At 40.5% G+C, this 21714-nt stretch overlaps 2 protein-coding genes across 2 annotated transcripts; both read left to right on the forward strand.

The window, feature by feature from the left end:
* The first annotated feature begins 10400 nt into the window (after positions 1 to 10400).
* On the forward strand, positions 10401 to 10948 carry LOC140801156 (auxin-responsive protein SAUR50-like). Its single transcript, XM_073156160.1, has one exon. It carries the CDS (start codon positions 10488 to 10490, stop codon positions 10785 to 10787), a length of 300 nt encoding a protein of 99 aa, XP_073012261.1. The 5' UTR covers positions 10401 to 10487; the 3' UTR covers positions 10788 to 10948.
* A 5562-nt stretch (positions 10949 to 16510) lies between these two features.
* Positions 16511 to 17061, forward strand: LOC140801081 (auxin-responsive protein SAUR50-like). The gene has a single exon (XM_073156083.1). It carries the CDS (start codon positions 16601 to 16603, stop codon positions 16898 to 16900), a length of 300 nt encoding a protein of 99 aa, XP_073012184.1. The 5' UTR covers positions 16511 to 16600; the 3' UTR covers positions 16901 to 17061.
* The last annotated feature ends 4653 nt before the right edge of the window (positions 17062 to 21714 follow it).

Raw genomic sequence — 21714 nt, forward strand, 5'->3', positions numbered from 1 at the left:
AGGACCTTTCTTGGTGCCTCTGGTCATAAACTTGCTTCATCCTATTTTGGGCAGCTGCTAAGTGTATTTTGAGTCTCCTCAACACCTCATCACGGTCTCTCAAAACAACATCTACCATGGTTTGCTCTGTTCGGTCTGATGGCAAGTATGTTTGCAAGGTTGGAGGGGGCTGTCCATAAACGGCCTCAAACATAGTTATGCCAATGGCCGAATAAAAAGATGTATTGTACGACCATTCCACCCACGACAAATAAGATATCCATCATCGTGGTCACTCGCCCACAAAACATCTCAAATACTGCTCTAAACAACGGTTCAGCACTTCGGATTGCCCGTCCGTTTGAGGATGATAGGCTGAACTCATCCAAAAGGTAGTCCCTTATAGTGCAAAGAATTCCTGCCAAACTTACTCACAACTATATGATCACGATCAGAAACAATTGATTTTGGCATACCATGCATCTTGGCCATGTCGCGCAAATAGACCTCAGCCACCCTTTTTACCGTGTAATGATGCGCTAAGATTGAAAAATGCGCATACTTGCCGAGGTGATCAACCACCACCAATATAACAGAATGTCCCTTAGCCTTGGGTAGGCCATCAATGAAATCCATGGCGACATCTTCCCAAATCTTGGCCGGAATGGAAAGCGGTTGAAACAATCTAGCAGGTTTGGCCGACTCCGTCTTTGCTCTTTAGCACACTTCACAAGCCTTGACATAGGCCTACACATCCTTCTTCATCCCAACCGATATGCAACTCTGACTCAACCTTTTGTAGGTGCGTAACACCCTTTCATGTCCAGCCATAGGAGAGTCGTGGAAATGGCGCATCAACTCCAAGCGCATTTGACGGTTAGCTGGAACAATGATCTTTCTCTTGTCTAACAAGAGTCCATCCCTCATCAACACCCCTTGTTTACAATTAGGATCTGCAGCAAGGTCGTCCATCATCTTCTTGGCTTCCGGATCATTCTTGTAGGCCTCCTGTAGCTACTGGAAAAAGGGAAAAACCGATGCTGAAATGGCTACCAACTCGGCTGGGTTCGGGCATCTAGATAAGGCGTTGGTGGCGTTATTTTCAGTCCCCATTTTGTACACGATCTCGTAGTCATATCCGAGTAGCTTGGACACCCATCTATATTGGGCTGGTGTGTGAATGCATTGCCCAAGAAAATATGGTAAACTCCTTTGATCCATGCAGATCGTAAAGCACTGCCCGATGAGATAAGGCCTCCATTTGGTGCTAGCATGGATAATAGCGAGCATCTCTCTTTCATAGGTTGATAGCAGCTGTGAATGCTCGAAAAGAGCCTTGCTCATGTAGGCTACAGGCCTTCCTTCTTGCATTAAAACTGCCCCCACACTGACTTTAGATGCATCGCACTCAATGGTGAACGATTTGGTAAAATCTGGCTAAGGCAAGGACCGGGCTGAGACTATTACCTTCTTCAAGGCTTCAAATGCTTCCTAGGCTTTGTCCGTCCATGAGAATGCCCCCTTTCATAGCAAGGCCGTGAGGGGAGCTGCCACCTTGCCGTAGTTCGCTACAAACCGGCGATAGTATCTAGTTAAACCAAGGAAACCACGCAGTTCCTTGGTAATCTTTGATAACGGCCAATCCACCATGCTTTGGATCTTCTTAGGATATAATGTGACCTAGGTAGTCGACCCTTTGCTGCCCTCATTAACACTTGGAGTCCTTTGCTTTTAGCTCGTGCTGCCGAAGTAGTCCAAGAACCGTCCTAAGATGTCCCAAATGTTCCTCCCATGTGCGGTTGTATACTAATATATCATCAAAGAATATCAGCACATATTGCCTTAGGTGAGGTCTAAAGATATTATTCATCAAGCTCTAGAAAGTTGTTGGGTTGTTGGTAAGACCAAAAGGCATGACCAAGAATTCACAATGTCCATCATGAGTTCTAAACGCCGTCTTATGCAAGTCAGATGGTTCAACTCTGATTTGATAGTATCCAGCCTTCAAATCCAACTTCGAAAAATAACATGCACCCGCTAGTTCATCCAACAACTCTCACCCGCTAGTTCATCCAACAACTCTTGAATCACCAGAATAGGGTACCGATCCTTGACGGTGATGGAATTGAGAGCTCGATAGTCCACACAGAACCACCATGACCTGTCCTTCTTCACAAGTAAGACCGGTGAAGAATAAGAGCTTCTACTTGGCCTTATCACCCTGCTGGACAACATCTCCTAGACCATCTTCGATATAGCCTCCTTTTGGATGAATAGGTATCGGTATGGCCTCACATTGGCTGGACCCGCCCCTGGCAAGATCTTGATGCAATGGTCTTGCACTCGAGCTGGTGGCAGTCCATAGGGTTGCTAGAACACATCTTTGAATTCCTGCAAAACAACCTTTAAGTTAGCGGGTAAGGGTGTTGAATCCTCCAAGTTTTGGGTCCCCTCGATGAGTTGCATGAGGAACCCGCAGCACCCGGGTTTCGGCAACCCTTCTAGAGATTGTATTGCTCCAAAAGGTTCCTTGTTTGATGCTGTCGTTAATTGGATTGGGTTGCCTTTGTATCTAAACTCCATCGCCATGGTGTTGAATTGAAGGTGACCGATCCAAGATTCTGTAGACATTGCACCCCAAGCACCATGTCGGCCCCTCGAAGAGCCAACGGGTAGAAGTAAATTCGGAAGGTGTGGCAGTTGTACCTTGCAGCATATTCCCTCAGTCCTCAACATGGTGCCATCCCCAATGATCACATCAAAGCCATTAGAAGGCTCCGATTCTAAAACCAACCGCCTAACTATCCGTAGATCCACAAAGTTGTGAGTGCTTTCTGAGTCAATAAGAATTAGCACCTTTTTCTTCTTAATCATACCTTCGACCCAAAAGGTTTTCGAAGTTGACTCGCCGGCAAGCGAATAGAGGGAGAGTTTGAGTTGAACTTCTAGCTAGTTGTCTTCCTCGATGTGATTCATTTCTTCCACAATCCAGATCTTGAAGGAATCATTCCATAGCCTATCAATAGGTATATCAAAAGGCATGGTGAAAATACTAATCAAAGCTCAAGGGTGGCAGAATAGACATGGATGGTTGAAAATGGTGATATGGCTAGGGTTATGATGTGATTCGGACCATATTGAGTCATCTCGAGCATAGATACAACCTATGGGATCTATTTCTTATTTTCTTTTAGTTATTTTCTTCATAAAAAATAAGAATTCTGGATGTCGCGTTCGAATGCGGGGAGGTCACGTTTGAAGGCCCCTTGTGAATGCCTATAGGCGTTCGCATTGATAGAGAATGCAATTTGTGCATTCAAATGCGCCCGACCCCATTCGAATGCACTCATGCGAATGCCTGCATACATTTGCATTGATAGTGAACGTGAATTGCATTTGGACACGCTCGACCCCATTCGAACACGGTCAGCGAGAATTCAATGTTTCTAGGGTTATTATTTATCATTTTGGCTTGTTAGGTTAGCTTCTTAAGATGTGGATGGCAACCTAAAGGATTATTATGAATGAATATTAATTTTTCTTCCCTTTTCTTTCCTTCTCTACCCTAATTCTTATCCCTCTTTATTCAAGCCCTAGCTGTGTGCCATCTCGTCGCCGGTTACCTCAAATCTCTCTCGACTATCGAGTCCTCCCTCCTCCTTGGGATCTCGACCAACTTCTCCCACCTCATTCTTATCCCATCAACACCACGTGCCACCCAATCCATTACCATTATCACGCCTCTTTTACCATCATCACCATCACCTGTCATCTTCACCTTCACCCCAGTTTTGCGTATTTTTACCCCAGGTGCAGTCAGAATCTACAAAGGGCGTGAATACCAAAAACATAGATAAGGAAGATACGGAACGACCACCACTGGAGATTATTCTCTTCCGACTATGCGGACTGCTTTCTTACATCTGAGCTTGATCTGGAACAAACATACTATTCATATCAAGTTAGGGTTATAGAAATGGAAAATGGCTATGGTGAATAGGCTAGTGCCTTTAGCAAGCTAAGGGAGCCAATAATGGAACTAGTTGCCAAACTAAGGAGGGAGAAGTGTGAAGTTGTAGCCTCAGCAGTGGGTTGACTCTTGGAGTACGTAACAAGGGGGAGAGAGGAGGGAGAGGATTGACACAAGCCTAGATACAAAGCAAATGCCTAAATGTTGAATTATACTATGGTGGCTGTCATTCTACACATTTAGAGGCTAGCCATACATCCAAAAATAATAACTAAACCCTATTATAAAATATCCCAGCTATTGTGTGTTCAAATGGGCCTTGTGAAGCCATTTGAATGGCCAAATTAGTATTTATGTATATCCTAACGCTATGCGGACGTTCAAATGCCGCATTTAAATAATCCTTCCTAGCGTTGCCCTAGTCAAAGATCCTTATTCTTTAAAAGTTTGAGGTGAGTGGTCAGGTCCAATCCGTATTGTAATCACGAACTCCAACAACCCATCATGCTTCTCTCACCTTGCCCTCAAGGTGCAAAGTGGGAAACACGGTCCATCAAGTCATCCTCCACTGCCCGCATCGCCTCGTCAGTGGGCTGTTCTAGCCACTCCACTAGAACCTCTATCTTCATGCCCGTCGTGTCAACACTATCACTTGGCTAGGACCTGCACTAGCTCCTCCATCTCATGATCTTTAGTTGGCTTCGGCAAGTCGATAATCTTCTCATATCCAACAACAAGTTTAGCACCTCTCTCAAAATGCTGGAAGTCCTCATTCCAAGATTTGCTACATATAAAGATATCATCAAAAAAATATTAGCACACCTTGATGAATCAAGGGTTGAAAGATATCGTTCATCAAGCCCTAGATAGTTGTCGGTGTGTTTGTTAGGCCAAATGACATAACTCAAAACTCATAATGGTCGTCATAAGTTCAAAGTGTCATTTTGTGAGCATTAGCAGGGTGCAGTCAGATTTGGTGGTATTCAGCCCTCAATTAAGTTTGTTGAAGAAGAGGTACCAGCCACCTCCTCCAACAACTCCTCAATTACCAGAATGGGGTATCGATTCTTGACAGTGATGGCGTCAGTGTCTGGTAGTCCATAAAGAATTGCCAACTCGCATCCTTCCTCACTAACATCAAGGGTGAAGAATATGTACTCCGACTAGGTTGTATGATCCCTTGGTCTATCATCTCTATCACTAGTCTAGAGATCTCCTCCTTTTGAACATGACGGTAATAGTAAGGCCTCATGTTCATTGGGGTTCGATGTTCGGTATGTTCTCTATGCGGTGGTCTACCTCGCGCGCTGGTGGTAACCCCTTCAGCTCCTCAAAGAGGACTAAAAACTCTTATAAGACATGAGCCAAATAATCAGCTATACTTGACGATGTGTCCTTAGGCTTAGTAAGAATTAGTTGCATCAAATAAGCTAGGTAGCCAAGTAGTGACTGCAAGGTAGCTCCCTTGTGTAGTTGAATGCCATCAAGTCACACTCTCATATCGTTGTGCCTATAGGTGAGGTACATCTCTCTAAAGTTAAATGTGATTGGACCTAAGCTCAACAACTTTGGATACAAGTCCATGACAAAGGTGTGTTCCTGGACTAGCACCTGAATGGCACTGTAAATATTATTGGCTTGAGGCATCGTCTCATTGCCAATGGTGACATCAAATCCTACCGTTGGTTAGGAAGTGAGCCTAATATTCCAAACCAACCGCTTATCGAGAAAGTTTTGTGTACTTCCTGTATCAATGAGAACACGCGTAGTATGGTTCCTAATGATGTCGTCCACTTATAGGGTCATTGGCGGTGTCGCAACTTTTGAATAGGCATGTAATAAGATGCCTGATGTTAGGATTTTATTTAATTAGCTAAATCCAACTTTGCGTAGTTTCAGAAAAATATTCGCAGAATATTCTATAGATATTAGAATAATATCAAACCAATTGGATAAGATCGCCAGCCTCTAGATCTACAACTTTGGTATCTATGAATTCTCTAGGTTCAGAATCTATCTATAGAAAAATGAAGGGTTAATCTGAAAAAATAAGGAAGACTGATTTAGTTAAATTTGTTTAGACATCTTTATTTAATCTCTATAAATAGGGCCTTATGGCTTGTATCTTAGGCATACTTAAAATGAAAGATTAATTGGATTTTACCCTAGCATCTCTCTCAACTAGGCTGTCGGCCTCTACATCTCCCTCCTCCCTCTTCACAAACTAGTACCACCTATTTTGTTGGCACAGTCTCGTCTAGCTTCTAATCTCCCTCTGTCGTCGATCCCCCTAGTCCCATAGGGTAGGCTTACTTCTCCCCCTTTGTTTCTTTATCTTAACCGCCTCTACCTTTCGTACGATTTTTACCACAGTTGTAGGCCAATCATAGCCTTCAACTATCTATCGCATCCGCATCTGTAAACCACCACCACCATCATCGATTGCCGAGCCACCTCCATCAACTACTCGGCCTCCATTTCATCATCACCTTCATCCTATACCTAGGAATCCATGCCTCCACCCGTGGATCCCAAATCTTGTGCAAAAATGCTACGAATCAGATCAAGCTGGTTCATAATAATGCCCGCTCGTATCTCCTCTGACTCTATCTCCTTCTTAGGCACCAGCTACTGCTCATCCTCATGTTGATCACCAACAACTACCTCATCCACCTCACCACTAGCCAGCATCACCATACCGGTTGATTGTGCACAATGGTTCCTAGGTGAACTTTTTATCGCACCAAAAGCACAACCCTATTGCTCTTCGCTCCTCTTGTGCAGCTAGTTGCTAGAGTTCATATAGAGGTCCTAGGGGCTCTCTTCACATCATAAAAATGCAATAAGGTAGCTGATGTCTACCTGCACCTCCAAATGCTTGCGCCAACTTTTGTTGAGGAGGGCACCTCGATTGCTTGCCTTGGATTCATAGGTCACAGTGCTTGAATATTGACTTGAATGTCCTCCCACAAGCTGCTGATAAATGTGGATTTGAGTTGAATATCCGACCATGATAGTGCGCATCGTCTGGACATTCACTCAAATTCCTTTTGATAATCTCTCACTATCGTCTTCTAGACCATCTTTATCAAAATGACATAAAAGTCTTCATAGCCTAATGATTCAAACTGTTTGTAGACAAAATAGTAAAACTTTGCCCATGTTTCGATTGGCCTATGAGTAGTAGCTGACCGAAATCACCACAATATTGCATCCTCAACATGGAAGGATGTGAGGAGCACCCGCAAATGCTACTATCGCAGTTAGGTTCGAATCTTGCTCCAGTCCTGATCAGAGATAGGTGCTTCTCTGGCCTACCTAGCCTCTACTCGAGTGAGGCCTCCCTCTCATGTTCTTGACCAATTAGTGAGACCATCATAGGGGGTTCAAGTGTGCAAGATCAAGGTTGCTCTTGTCCTCGGATCGACCCTTCTCAGATCGCTTGCAACAACCCTGCGGGTGTTTGCTCAATCATTTGACTCAAGATTCCGATGGTCAGCAAGGATGGTGGAGAAGGAACACATAATATATATCATTCAAACTATCAAATTCTTATCTTAGGCTCACTTAAAGTTATAATTATTATATGCTCACGGAGCTATCAATCACATAATAAACATATGCTCATAGAATTATTAATCACATAACAAACATATGCTTGCATATTTTCTCATTCATCGAGGAGGAATAGACATCTATTGGTAAGTTTGTCCGTACATGATTAGTGATGCTGTATGTGACTAGTTGACTATGGCCATTACACTAAGGACCCTAGTCATAACCCCACAAACTATCTCTATCATCATCACACACAATATAATCAAGAGCACACAGCTCATAGACGCCCTGACCCTATGTCATCGGGGTCTATGAATACTACCTCTCAATTATAGTTCAAGATCATCTAGTGTTTGTCTCCATATTCGGCGTTGTTATACCTACCTAAACCGACACAAGCGACGTTTGATAGTCCCCTCCTAACCTCACAACCTCAGACATTAACTGATATAAATATACATACTATAAATACTCTACCCCTTCTACCCCTTACCTTGGTTGAGCGGGTCAATGAGCATTGCCGAGATAAGACTTAATTACATGGTGATAAGTGTAAGCAATGGGGTGATCAACATTATAAATCATATGGCATGCACATCAAAATTATCAGACTAAAAATTGCACCAATAATCTATGCATAACTTTGGAGCAATAAAATAATTATGCTCACTAGTAAATAATATCTACACATATATGATATGAATGCATGAAATTATAAAATAAAATATCACTTAATATTTTTCTAGATGATAGAGGATTCACTTGCCTAACATCGCTTTCCAATTTACTAACTCCAACTATGCCTAGGATCATTCTCACATAGTATTGAATCTGCCTCCATAATGAAAGTAATAAAAAGCATAAGCACATTTAATATGATTTGGGTAGGCCCACTTAGGAATTCTTGCATTATTACATTAAGTAGAGCTGGTATATTAATTATGACGGTCTGATGCATTATTAAGGATTATTAATATTGTTATCATTATATTTTACTATCCCACTAATTACTATTGATTTAAAGTACAAAATAGACAATATTTAATCAACTTATATTACACATTAAAGCACGTTTAATATGATTATCAGTCTCCAATTACAACTAATTCCCATCAGGAGCAAATTAGTAGAAGTATTCTCATTCCACTTCCTCATTTATTAATATTAATTTATAACAAATATTATATATAACTAACAAAATTACCATCTAAAGATGATTAAATAATTAAGGCTCAAGTGTGACAATGATAATTACATAAAAATGTAAAAGCAAATTACCATAATTTAAAGAACTATTAAACCACTTGAGCTAGCCCAAAATAATGGGTTAAGCTACAACCAACCTAAAGATCACAATCCACCAAGATTGGGCCCAAAACCAAAACTATCCAAGATTGCTACTTGAGTTGGATCTCAACCCAATCCACAACCAATTTGGGCTAGGTCACAACCTAACACGCAAACTTGGGCTACGTTGCTTGTAACCCAACCCATCACTTAGATTGGGCTAACCCAACCCAAGCCCAAGCCCAAGCTGGGTTGGACAGTACCCAGCCTAACCACAGCCCTCCCATCCTTACTCACACTCAATGGAATGAAAGTAGAGGTAAAGGAAGGGAGGTGGCAGTCGACGAATGCCACCGTCGACAGCTAAGGCCGCACACCCACCGACCCTTTTCGATAAGGAAAAAGGCACATGAGGTAAAGACAATGCCGTAGACGAAGCATGACCTCATCTCGGTGGAAAGAGATTAATGGAAAAACTTTGCTAGAAGGATAAGGAGGTCAAGGGGAGTGCACACAACTCGAGGATTAGCAGCTAGGGCGATTGGAGGTGAGGAAAATCCTCCTTTTGGCTAGCAATAGTAGAGGTTGCCACTATAACTTATAGGACCACGAGAGCACCGAAGGATGTCATCAAAATCTTACTCTCACAAAGAAGATATCCAATACATTGGAGAAGGGAGATGCTGACGGGAATGGTAGGAAAAAGGCATGCAAGCCAACGAGGAGAAGCTACTATGTGTAGCCTCAATCAAGGGCAAAAGCAACCCATTGACAGTAAAACCAGCAAGAGGACAATTGATGAAGGGATGAAACTGGGGCCAACGGACTGAGACACGAGGCTGTTGGTCTGCCAATCACTTGATAGGACCGACAATAAGGAAAAGAAAAGGGGCAAGACATTTTATGACTAATTCAACTAAAAGGTAGATGAGGACTCACCGAAGAGTCGATCGACAACGTCGGCATGGACTCACCGAAGAGTTGATCAACGACATTGTCCCCTCAATGAAGCTTTGATGCGGTGAGCGGGGGGAGAAAGAGAGTGCGTGTCTCGCTTTAAATATTTTCTGTTTATGGGATGTTACAAATAGATTCTAATTTGATCACATATTGCAACGGCATAAAATGCACATCAGGTGAATATTTCTATGTGCCGAAATAACTTGGTTTTAGCTTAGTAAGAAACAGAACTTAATTTCATTGTCAACTATAGACGCAGAATATATAACAGGGAGTAGCCTAGTACTTGGTACGTCAAAGGCTACGGAGCTCCATGAAGGTAATCGGATAAGGAGAGCTCCAACTTGAGCAATTGGCGAGGGTGCCTCGAACAACCCACGTTGCTTGCCGGAGATAATTCTGGCTCTACATAATTACGTACATCGCATACTATTCGACCACAATTAGTTGGCGAGTTCCCCTCACCAGGCAACGGCATGTGAACCCGAAACAACACTATGTACGTTTTCGTTCAGTTTGGAGATATCTGGTCCAGTGTGTCCTTCCACCTTGTGCCCCACAAACACATGCCAATGTCCCTGCTTCTCTACGGATAACCGATATATAACCCCCATCGACTCATCCAACTCCCTACCCATCTTCGTGACTTTCTTTCTACTTTCCCACATTAATACCTTCTACATCTATTAAGTAAAACCGTTCAATAGAGCAACAGCTCATCCTCAAATTAAGAATGGCTATATTGCTACAGAGCATGCTCTTCCAATCTGCGCAGCTGAAGCAGGTCCTGAAGCGTTGCTCGAGCCTTGGTAGGAAACAGCATGGCTTGGACGTGCCAAAAGGTCACTTTGCCGTCTATGTTGGGGAGAATAGGAGCAGATTTGTTGTTCCAATCTCTTATCTTGCCCAGCCGGAGTTCCGGTCCCTTCTCCGATGCGCTGAGGAAGAGTTCGGATTCGATCACAACATGGGTCTCTCTATCCCGTGCGAGGAGGAGGCATTCCTCTCTATTACTTCTTCCCTGAGAGTCTAGAACGTAATCGGAGTTCTTCTATGCTTGTATGGGCTCACAAAAACCCAGAAGAATTATTGGCGGTTATACTTGTATATAAGAGTGGCGCGTTTAGCACGCCCCTGAAAAAGTTTGCTAGTTTATCAAGAATTGGAGAGGACTCGTTCTCAAGATTCTGTAAACCATCTCTGTTTTTCTTTCCATATTTTTGTCATTGTTAGGTATATATAGTTGATTACTTGGAAGACATGATTTTAAATGTCTTACAAGCAAAATAAATTTGTCAGAAATGACAGCCTCCTTTAAGCCCACTATTCTGTAGATAGAAACGAGAATCAAGCCTCTTGTATAGATAGATCATTCTATGACCTCAAAGAAAATATCATTATACATATTACAGTGCCAGGAACAGCATTACAGATGCAACTGAAATAAGAAATTTAAGATCTTTCGTAATTTGCAAATATGAACAAAATAATTTAAACTTGGTCATGTGTCTAGGTATTGTAAAATGAGCATATATATATACGTGTTAGATGAAGATTTGATGCAATGGAAGTTCGAACATCACTTTACATTAACATTGACAGAGAACAATTTAAACATTAACATTGACACAGAAAGTGTTTTAGAATTACAGTGGTTTGAATACACATCAATTGTTTGCATTTACTGATAACACGATATTCGGAATCACAATCATCTGAATGCAGATTCAAAAGCTCGAATAATCCAGAGTTACAGTCATTCGAATTTCAAATGTTCAAATTTTTAGAGAATAAAATTTACAGTCATTCAAATGCACTAACTTGGGCATTCAAATGACATCATGAAATTTTGCCGGCAGAGAATATTTCATGCGATAATTTTTTAGGATATTTTACCTTATCTGAAATAATATTTAAGGACTATCAAAACCTCACCTTAGTAGCCATCTTTGATCATCTCTCCAGGAGAACTCTTAGAACTTAGCATTATTAGAAAAAACATGCCTCAACTTTTTAACCAACTTCAGTTCTTTAAACCGTAGAGTATGTATCTCTAGAGTTACAAAGACAATTAAATTAATCTCAAGGGTCACAGAGATTAATAACTTATCATGGAATACAGTAAATTGTGAGTTCTAACAAGCATGACACTTTCGGATAAAATCATGCATAACAACGGGAGTTTGTAAGTGTGTCTTGTAAACTATTGTATTTATTAGTGATTGACTTATGATCCGAGTTTGAATCTATAGTTTTTTTACCCATTTTGAGTTTTTCCATACAAAAATTTTAGTGTTCACTTCTGCTTATTTTTTTGTTATCATTCTGTATTAATAATCTTAAGGAATAATTTAACTTGGACCCTGAACTACTATTATTTTTCCTACACTCTTTGAAATTTTTTATTACCTAAATTCACTAATTAAACAAAGAAAAATATCCGCATTACCTCCTTAAACTAAGAAAAAAAGCAACTATATGGATCTCTAAACTGAAAAAAAACATTAGTTTAAGTAGTATATCTAGAAAATAATGATAGTTTAAAGGGTCTAAATGAAATTATTCCTAATCTTACTAAACAAGATTTTAGAGAATTGTGCATTGAGTTTTTATAAGTTTTAATTAATATGAGAGCAGGAGTTTCTTACTATAGAGAGAGATCCACTAAGCGATGGATTTCTGTAGAGATAGTCAATCTTCAATTTTATACCTTCATTAGTTGGTGAAGCTAATTATGTCTACCGGAAGGCTAGAATGTGTTTCTTACCTAAAAATCCGTAAATGATGTCTGGTTATCCATTATTAATTGTTCAAAACCATCATACGGAGAAGAATTACACCTCTGAAAATATTTATGGAAAATTAGCTGAAAGGATTTCTAAAAATAAAATAGTAAACAAAATTATTAATTAGGCCCTTCTCGTTCTAGGCCAAAGTAAAGACATTGATTTTATAATTTACAAACCTTTGAGCCTACATTTTCTAAACCTTGTAAGTCTAAAAGTGTGGTCTTAAATACTGTTAGAGGTGAAAAAGACGAGACATGTCAGTAATTGTGAAATTGATCCTAAGATGATATTGTTGCAACATAATTTTCAAGAAATCTAAGAAGTTTATTAAAAATTTTGAGATAACCAAAAAAATTTAAAAGGAAGAAAATATGTAGGTTCAAACTCAATGGCCGTTGATAAAAACAAGAATCAAGAAGGAAAATTAAGTTTAATGCTACGAGAGTTCAAACTGTCACAATAGGAAAGGTAAACCAATGATGGCTACTTGAGATGACCCGAATAAATCTGATGATTCTGAAAATGAACAATAAAACTGCGTGGCCTTTAGCACCTCTTTATTATCTATTTACCAATATTTTGATTACTATAAGATAAATGAGCAAGACTAGAATAAATCCGATTATGGGGACGACTCGAGTTACAAAAAAACTACAACAAGCTATATCAAGTAGTACAAACTAAAGAATGCAAATTTTAAACTCTTAACACAGATCAAAAGCACTGAATTTTAAAGAATTCAAATTGATGAGAAGTTCAAAGAATAACTTGGTGAATGGTCTTACATAGTAGCTAAAATGAACTCGAAAAAAGAAATCAAGGAAGATGAAAATAGATGGGAAGGTTTATTAAAAGAAATAACATTTTTGAAGGGAAAAAAAAAACCAAACTCGATGAGATCAGGTTTCATAAAGAGAAAAAAAAATAATATCAAAGTATGAAGCTCCAAAGAGAATTAAGATAAAATTATCAAGTAGTAGAATGAATAACCTAGGTGATGAGTTTTTAAGAAAGAAAAAGATAAATTCTAATCACATTCTATGGAATGAGGTATGAGAAACTTTATTCCTACTTATTTTCGTTGTTGCATAGTAGGACATATTAGACTTCATTGTTAATATATTCATTTATAGAGTGAGAATAAAATCTAGGGTTGGATACATTCTATCCCCTGTATTTATACCCAAAACAACTTTATCCCCTTGTAATTTAAAAAGTCCTACACTAGTTTCTGTACTTACGACTAACTACTAAAATTTCTGTCTGAATTAACACAGTGCGACCAAATGACCAAAATACCCTATCAAATTTTTAGGCAAAATTGACAGATTTTGATCTAGTTTTTCTCCTATTGGAAAACTTCATTTTCTTCTCTAACTAGAGTTTTTAAATTGGGAAGAGGTAATGGAAGAGGCCATGCATGAGAAAGAAAGCAAGAAAAGAAAATTGAGTATTAAAGATTATAGAAAGGCTTTTATAAAAGGGGAACGACATTTCTGTCCATACAAAATTAGAAAATGAGGGAAATGAGCCTGCCATTTAGGTTTTAAAATTATTTAGGCACGCTATGCAAATTTAAAAAGAAAATCTAATGGTATTACTTTAGTAAGTATAGAGACTTTTTTAAGACTTTTTAAAATATATCAGGGTAAAGTGATTTTTGAGCATAGGTATAGAAGGTAAAATATATTTAACCCCAAGAAATATTGGGAATAAGTACCGTGATTTAGGAAAAATAATGTTAGATGTTATGCTAAACCCACAATCTAAAAGTCTTATATTTTGAAATGTGGTACCTTGATAGTTGATGTTATAAGTATATGCCTGCGATATATCTTTGTTTTCTATTTTAGAAGATTATGAAGGGAATTATGATCTTTGGAGATGGAAATTCAACTAGAGCGGTTGGATAAAGAACTATCCACACCCCTTAGATTCTCATGTTAGAAAATGAGTTGTGATAGCAATTTAGAAGTTAAATTCACTAAAATTAATTGTGTAATCTTAGATAATTTTAGAAAATGTATGATTTATGGATCTAGGACTTCTGATAACTACTATAGAGTTGGTGTGTGTTGAATTGAAATATAATAATCTTACTTCACAGTATATTGATCTTTGACACTAGAGATTTAAATAATAAGGATTTGTAAAAATTGTCTAAACATGATGTAGTAAGGGGCACACTTAAATTGAAAGGGAGGAAAAACTATGTGGTCCCTGTTAGACAGAAAAACTATGTGTTTCACATAAAGGGATTAATACTTTTTCTACTAATTGTTTAATTCAACCTGTTGGTATGGATCTAAAACTAAAAGTTTCGGAGGAAATAGATATCTTTCTTAATAGTTGATGACTTTTCAAGATTTTTATGGATTATTCTTTTGTACGAGAAATCTGATCTATTTGAAATTTTCAAATCCTTACGTTTGAGGTTACAAAATGAAAAATTGATTAATCTTGCGAGAATTCAATATGAAACTTTTCTGCACTTGTAACTTCTAAACAAATTGGTTTAGATAAATGAAAGAACAGAATTGTATAATAAAAGGCTTGTATCATATTACATGCGGAAAAGGTCATTCAAAAGGTTTGGGCTATATTTTTTTGGTATAATCAAAATTCACTCGAAGGTTAGTGGATAAAATGCTACTATTCAATAGGGAAAATGAAAATTTTCATTGTGGAACATATTTAAATAGATAACATTATCTTTGGGGCTAATATTTTGACGAAGCCATTAACTTTGCTATTCTCGTGCAAAATCAATTTAAAATGAGTAGGATTGGTGAATCAAAATTCTTTTTAGGATTACAAATTGTCTAATTAGAGAAATAGATTTTTTTATCTCTTAATCCAAGTATGCTAAGAATCTTGATAAAAGCTGAATTAGATTTGGTAAAGTATGCTTGAACACCAACAAGTACTAGTACGAAACTAGGGAAGGACACATCTAGAAAAAGTGTAAACCAAACACTTTTTTGAAGCGTGATAACTTATTTATTTAATTGCAAATAGACCTAACATTCCTTTGAGCTTAAGCATTTATGTTAGATACCAATATGATCCAAGAAAACTCACTTATATGCTACAAAATGTATCATAAAATATATAGTGGAATAATAGATTCTTATTGGATCAGATGTTCTGAAGATAGAAAATGCGTGTCAAGTGATTGTTTCTATATAGAGAATAACTTGGTTTCATGGCACAATAAGAAATAGAACTATATTTCAGTGTCAACCATAGATGTAAAATGTATAGCTGCGAGAAGTTGTTAAACACAACTTTATGAATGAAGCAAAACATTAAGAACAATGAAATTGATCAAGACATGACGATCTTATGTTGTGATAACATGAGTACAATAAATATATTATGGAATCATGTTCAACATTCTCAGAACAAAATATTAATATACGAAACTATTTTATATTTGAATTAGTTGAAGATAAAGTGATAAATTTGGAAGACATACAGTTGTTGGGGGCAATTCAGTGATCTTTTCACAAAATCCATGGATGATAAAAGATTTGAAAACAAAATGACAGTGTTTCTTTTCTTTTGATTTAATCATTTTCAGAATAAATTGCATAGCTAAGTAGCCTAGCATTCGGTACGACAAAGGCTAACGAGCTCCTTGTATCTAGTCAGATAAATGAGAGGTCCCAACCTGAGCAATTGGCGACGGTGCCTCGTGCTACCCACGTTGCATGCCGGAGAGAATGCTGGTTTTACATAATTACATCGCGTACTATTCGACCACATTTAGTTGGCGAGTCCCTCTCACCAGGCAAGCGCATGTGAACTCCTAACAAAGCTAAGTACGTTTTCGTTCAGTTTGGAGATATCTGGTCCAGTGTGTTCTTCCACCTTGTGCCCCACAAACACATGCCAATGTCCTTGCTTCTCTACGGATAACCGATATATAACCCCATCGGCTCATCCAACTCCCTACCAATCTTCATGACTTTCTTTCTACTTTCCCACATGAATACCTTCTACATCTATTAAGTAATGCCGTTCAATAGAGCAACAGCTCATCCTCAAATTAAGAATGACTATATTGCTACAGAGCAGGCTCTTCCAATCTGCAAGCCTGAAGCAGGTCCTGAAGCGTTGCTCGAGCGTTGGTAGGAAACAGCAAGGCTTGGAAGTGCCAAAAGGCCACTTTGCCGTCTACGTTGGGGCGAATAGAAGCAGATTTGTTGTTCCAATCTCCTATCTTGCCCAGCCGGAGTTCCGGTCCCTTCTCCGATGCGCCGAGGAAGAGTTCGGCTTCGATCACAACATGGGTCTCTCTATCCCGTGCGAGGAGGAGGCATTCCTCTCTCTTACTTCTTCCCTGAGAGTCTAGAACGTAATCCGAGTACTTCTATTCTTGTATGGGCTCACAAAAACCCATAAGAATTATTGGCGGTTATACTTGTATATAAGAGTGGCGCGTTTGGCGCGCCCCTGAAAAAGTTTGCTAGTTTATCTAGAAATGGAAAGGACTCGTTCTCAAGATTCTGTAAATCATCTCTCTTTTTCTTTCCATATTTTTGTCATTGTTAGGTATATATAGTTGATTATGGAAGACATATGATTTTAAATTTGTCTTACAAGCAAAATAAATTTATCAGTAATGACAGCCTCCTTTAAGCCCACTATTCTGTAGATAGAAACGAGAATCAAGCCTCTTGTATAGATAGATCATTTTATGCCCTCAAAGAAAATATCATTATACATATTAGAGTACCAGGAACAGCATTACAGATGCAACTGAAATAAGAAATTTACGATCTTTCGTAATTAGCAAATATGAACAAAATAATTTAAACTTGGTCATGTGTATAGGTATTGTAAAATGAGCATATATTTATATACGTGTTAGATGAATATTTGATGCAATGGAAGTTCGAACATCACCTTAAACGCTTAACATTGACGCAGAACAAGTTTTTGGAATTACAGTCATTTGAACACATCAATTGTTCACATTTACGAATAAGAAGATATTTAGAATCACAATCATTTAAATGCAGATTCAGATTCAAATGCTCGAATTGTAGCCATCAAATCGATGTGAAATTTGGGTAGTTGTAGCCCCAAAAAAGAGATTTCCAACAAATCAAGTTTCAGACAAATCGGATGTAGAGATCTCGAGATATCATCCGATTAGTGGACGAACGTCAAGGTAGTCTGTTTAGGATCCGTGGATGGAGGCACGAGATCCTAGGATGATGGTGGTTGGAGGTGGACCGGCATTTGTGTGGTGGCACCGGTGAAAAGTGGTGATGGAAAGGTTATGGTTGATGGAAGGGTTAGGGAAAGTGTTGGATAGACTGGAAAAAGGGGAAGGAGAGAGCCACCCCTAAGGGTCTAGGGTGATTGGCCGGTCGAGTGAGGTTAGAAGCGGCGTTGCCGAGGATTGAGAGAACGAGAGCTAAGAAGACGAAGGAGGCAAGGCAAAACTCAATTCTTCAATAATCTTTTGGTTGCCATCCACATCCCTTTTAGAGGCTAACCCAAACAACTCAAAATGAACTCTAAACAATACAATTTTGCCGACCGCGTTCGAATGCACCGAGTTTGCTCTTCTCCGGATTTGCGAACGGGATGTAGGCGTTCGAACGTGCGATCGAACGCGCTTGTTTCCCACTTCTCTAGATTTGCGAACGTGATGCAGGCGTTCATAGTGCGTTCTAACGGGGCGTTCAAACGCACAATGCACACTCTCACAACCCGTTCACAACCGCGTTCACAACCGCATTCGAACTCACTCCACCTGCGTTCGAACGCGACTTACAAAAAACTTATTTTCATAGAAATTAAATATTAAAACAAAAAATAAAGACACTCTTAAAGTGTATTCATGCTCAAGACAACATCGGTGAAGTCCGAATCGTATCAATCCACCACGCTTCCGCAACCTTGTCCTCAAGGTTTGAAATTTGGGAAGCGATCTTTGAACTCTGACTCAAGCTCCTCCATGGTATGATCTTTTGCATTGGTTCCCCACATATCTAAAAATAGAGGAAATGTTGGTGTTGAAAAGGAGGCAAGCTCACTTGTGTCCGGTTGGTGCGAAAGGGCATCGACCGCTCGATTCTCAATCCCCTTTTTGTAGACTAATTCGTAGTCATACCCAAAGAGTTTCATGACCCACCGTTGTTGGGCTGGGGTGTGCACACGTTGCTCCATGAAGTAGAGTAAGCTACGCTTGTCCATGCTATCTAAACCGTTGGCCAATCAAGTAGGGTCGCAATTTGGTGACGGTGTGGAGAATCGCTAGCATTTCGTGCTCGTAGGTGGATAGGTGTCACGACTGGTTTGACAATGCCTTGCTCATATATGCCACGGGTCTGCCCTCTTGCATCAAAATTGCTCCAATGCCCTCACCCGAAGCGTCGCATTCCACCACAAAGGGCTTGCTAAAATCCGGTAGTGCTAGAACTAGAGTGGTAGACATAGCTGTCTTCAAGGCTTTGAAGGCTTCCGTCGCCTTGCTCGTCCATTGAAACCCTCCTTTTCTGAGCAAGGAGGTCAGTGGGGCAGAAATTTAGCCATAGTTGGCAACGAATCGCTGGTAGTACCCCATCAACCCAAAGAATCCCTTCAATTCCCGCTGAGTAGTAGGAATTGGCCAGTCCACCATATTCTTGATCTTGCTTAGATCGGCTTCCACTCCTCTTGCTGAGATTATGTGCCCCAAGTACTACACTCGTGGCTCTCCCCAAAGACACTTGCTCATCTTAACTTTTAATTGGTTTTGTCGCAAGATACTTAATACCTCCCACACATGCCGCAAATGCTCGCTCCAATTCCTGCTATACACTAGAATATCGTCAAAGAAGACAAGCATGTACCGACGCAAGAGTGAGCGGAAAAGGTCATTCATTAGCCCTTGGAAGGTGGCTGGTGTATTGGTGAGCCCAAACGGCATGACTTGAAACTCATAGTGGCCATCGTGAGTTCGGAATGCCGTTTTGTGCACATCTTCCGGGTCAACACGGATTTGATGGTACCCCGCTCTTAAGTCAAGTTTACTGAAGTAAGTCGACCCTGTGAGTTCATCTACCAACTCCTCGATCACTGGTATTGGATACCGGTCATTGACGGTAATGACATTCAAGGTTCGGTAGTCGACGCAAAACCGCAAACTCCCGTCTTTCTTCCGAACCAGCAGCACCTGCGACGAGTAGGCACTTCTACTCGGTTGAATAATCCCTTGCTTGAGCATTTCCACCACCAATTTGCTGATCTTTTCCTTTTGGACATGCGGATACCGATAGGGCCCGACATTTGTTGGTTCAGCCCCTGGAATGATCTAGATGCGATGGTCGTGTCGACGGGTCGGCGATAGTCCTCGGGGTTCCTCGGAGAGATCTTGGAACTCCTGCAGCAGCTCTTCCATGTCGGCGGCTATGTTCCTTGGTGGTCGATGTTCTGGTTCAGCAATAGCCATTTGCAATAGTAGAGCTTGGTCCCCTGCACAAGGAAAGCCCACAAGTGGTTGCAATGTCGGCCCTTGCCGCGGTTGATTTCCATCCAGTAGCACCCTTCGTCCATTCATCCGAAATGTCAGTATGAGGTTTGAGAAATCAAATGTTACCAGCCCCAAGCTTTGAAGCCATTGAGTCCCCAAAACAATGTCGGCACCTCTCAAGGCCAATGGATAAAAGTCCAATGTGAAAGTTTGGCCTTGCACCTTAAATTCCACACCTCCACAAATAAAATCCGCTCGCAATGTGGTGCCATCTCCAATCATCACGTCAAACCTTTCCGTGGGTTCTGACTTGAGCCCAATCTTCCTAAAGAGCCTCTTGTCAATGAAGTTGTGGGTGGACCCGGTGTCAATCAAGATTCTCACTGTGGTTTTCTTGACTACACCGTTCACCCGGAAGGTCTTTGGCTCCACTGTCCCGAATAGGCGTGGAGGGAGATTTCAGCTATCATTTTCTCCACGGGTTGCTCCTCAGCTTCTTCTCCTGGATGTCTAGCCACACCTTCATTTTCAGCTGCAAACTCATCCTCCTCATCCTCCTCATCCTCCAATCCATGTATTAGCATCACCGATCTCATCAGTTTAGCTCAGCGATGCTCGGGCACAAACTTCTCATCACAACGAAAGCATAGGCATTTGGCCCTTCATTCCTCCACTTGAGCAGGTGTGAGTGCTCGTCTTGGACCTCTATGTGTGTATTTCACATCTTTGGATGGCTTCAAGGGTGCTCGATGAGGTACCACTACAATAGCAATTCTTGGTACTCCGGTGATATTTCCTACCTCTATGGTTGGTTGAACTTGATTGCGGCTTCCTTGGCTCGTCCAACTCTATTTCAGGTGTAACTTCATGGCCTTGTGTTTGTCTTCCATAACCACCGCATCTTTGGAGGCCTCTTTTAAAGTTCTAGGTCTTAAAGCCTTCACATCGGCTTGTATGTCTCCCTGCAGCCCGGAGATGAAGGTGCTACGAAGTTACTGATCCATCCATTGTGGATGACATCAGCTACTTATCCTCTCAAATTTTTCTTGGTATGTCCCAACCGTGATCTTTTGCACTGTATTTGAGAGGAGAGCATCAAAGTCTTCATACCTCGATGCTCCAAATCGCCGTGTGTTATCAGCACAAAATTCAGCCCAAGTATCGATAGCCTCATTGGCATTGGCTGCTCGAAACCAATGAAGCGCCTCATCCTCAAAGTGGAAGCTCGCAAGCGTCACCTTGTATTCTTCCGTCATACCTTGGTATGAGAAGAATTGCTCCACCCTATACAACCAATCGATTGAATCGCCACCTTGGAACTTTGGAAATTCAAGACACACGATTTGTCATGGATGCTATTGTCTCATTCCGGATCATGTCCAAGTCCTTGTCTAACCAAACGAGGATGCACCATGAAGGGTTGATGATCTCTCCTTCGGTTTTGATTAACTCGCCGTGGTTCCGGATCGTATTGACCCGCCTACGAATCTTGATCTCCAAGGTGGTCTCCATAGTGATTCGCTCGTCAGATGGGTTCACCTGCAACTGGGCCTGGTGTAACCATCCTTGCTTGTCTGTGCCCATAGGGTGGTGGTAGTAGCGGCTCTTGTGGTTGCAAAGTCTGAACCGGTGGCGGTGGGTTCATAGGGGTGGACTCACGTTGTGGGGTCGATGGTGCATTCCTATTCGCCATTGCTTCC

This window comes from Typha latifolia, chromosome 14, assembly GCF_019914945.1.
Source record: "Typha latifolia isolate L0001 chromosome 14, TyphaL0001v2, whole genome shotgun sequence".
In the NCBI taxonomy this organism is placed as follows: Eukaryota; Viridiplantae; Streptophyta; class Magnoliopsida; order Poales; family Typhaceae; genus Typha; species Typha latifolia.

What these genes read in the sequence shown, in the direction of transcription:
- LOC140801156 (XM_073156160.1), top strand. Translation starts at nt 10,488, where the DNA reads ATGGCTATATTGCTACAGAGCATGCTCTTCCAATCTGCGCAGCTGAAG.
- LOC140801081 (XM_073156083.1), top strand. Translation starts at nt 16,601, where the DNA reads ATGACTATATTGCTACAGAGCAGGCTCTTCCAATCTGCAAGCCTGAAG.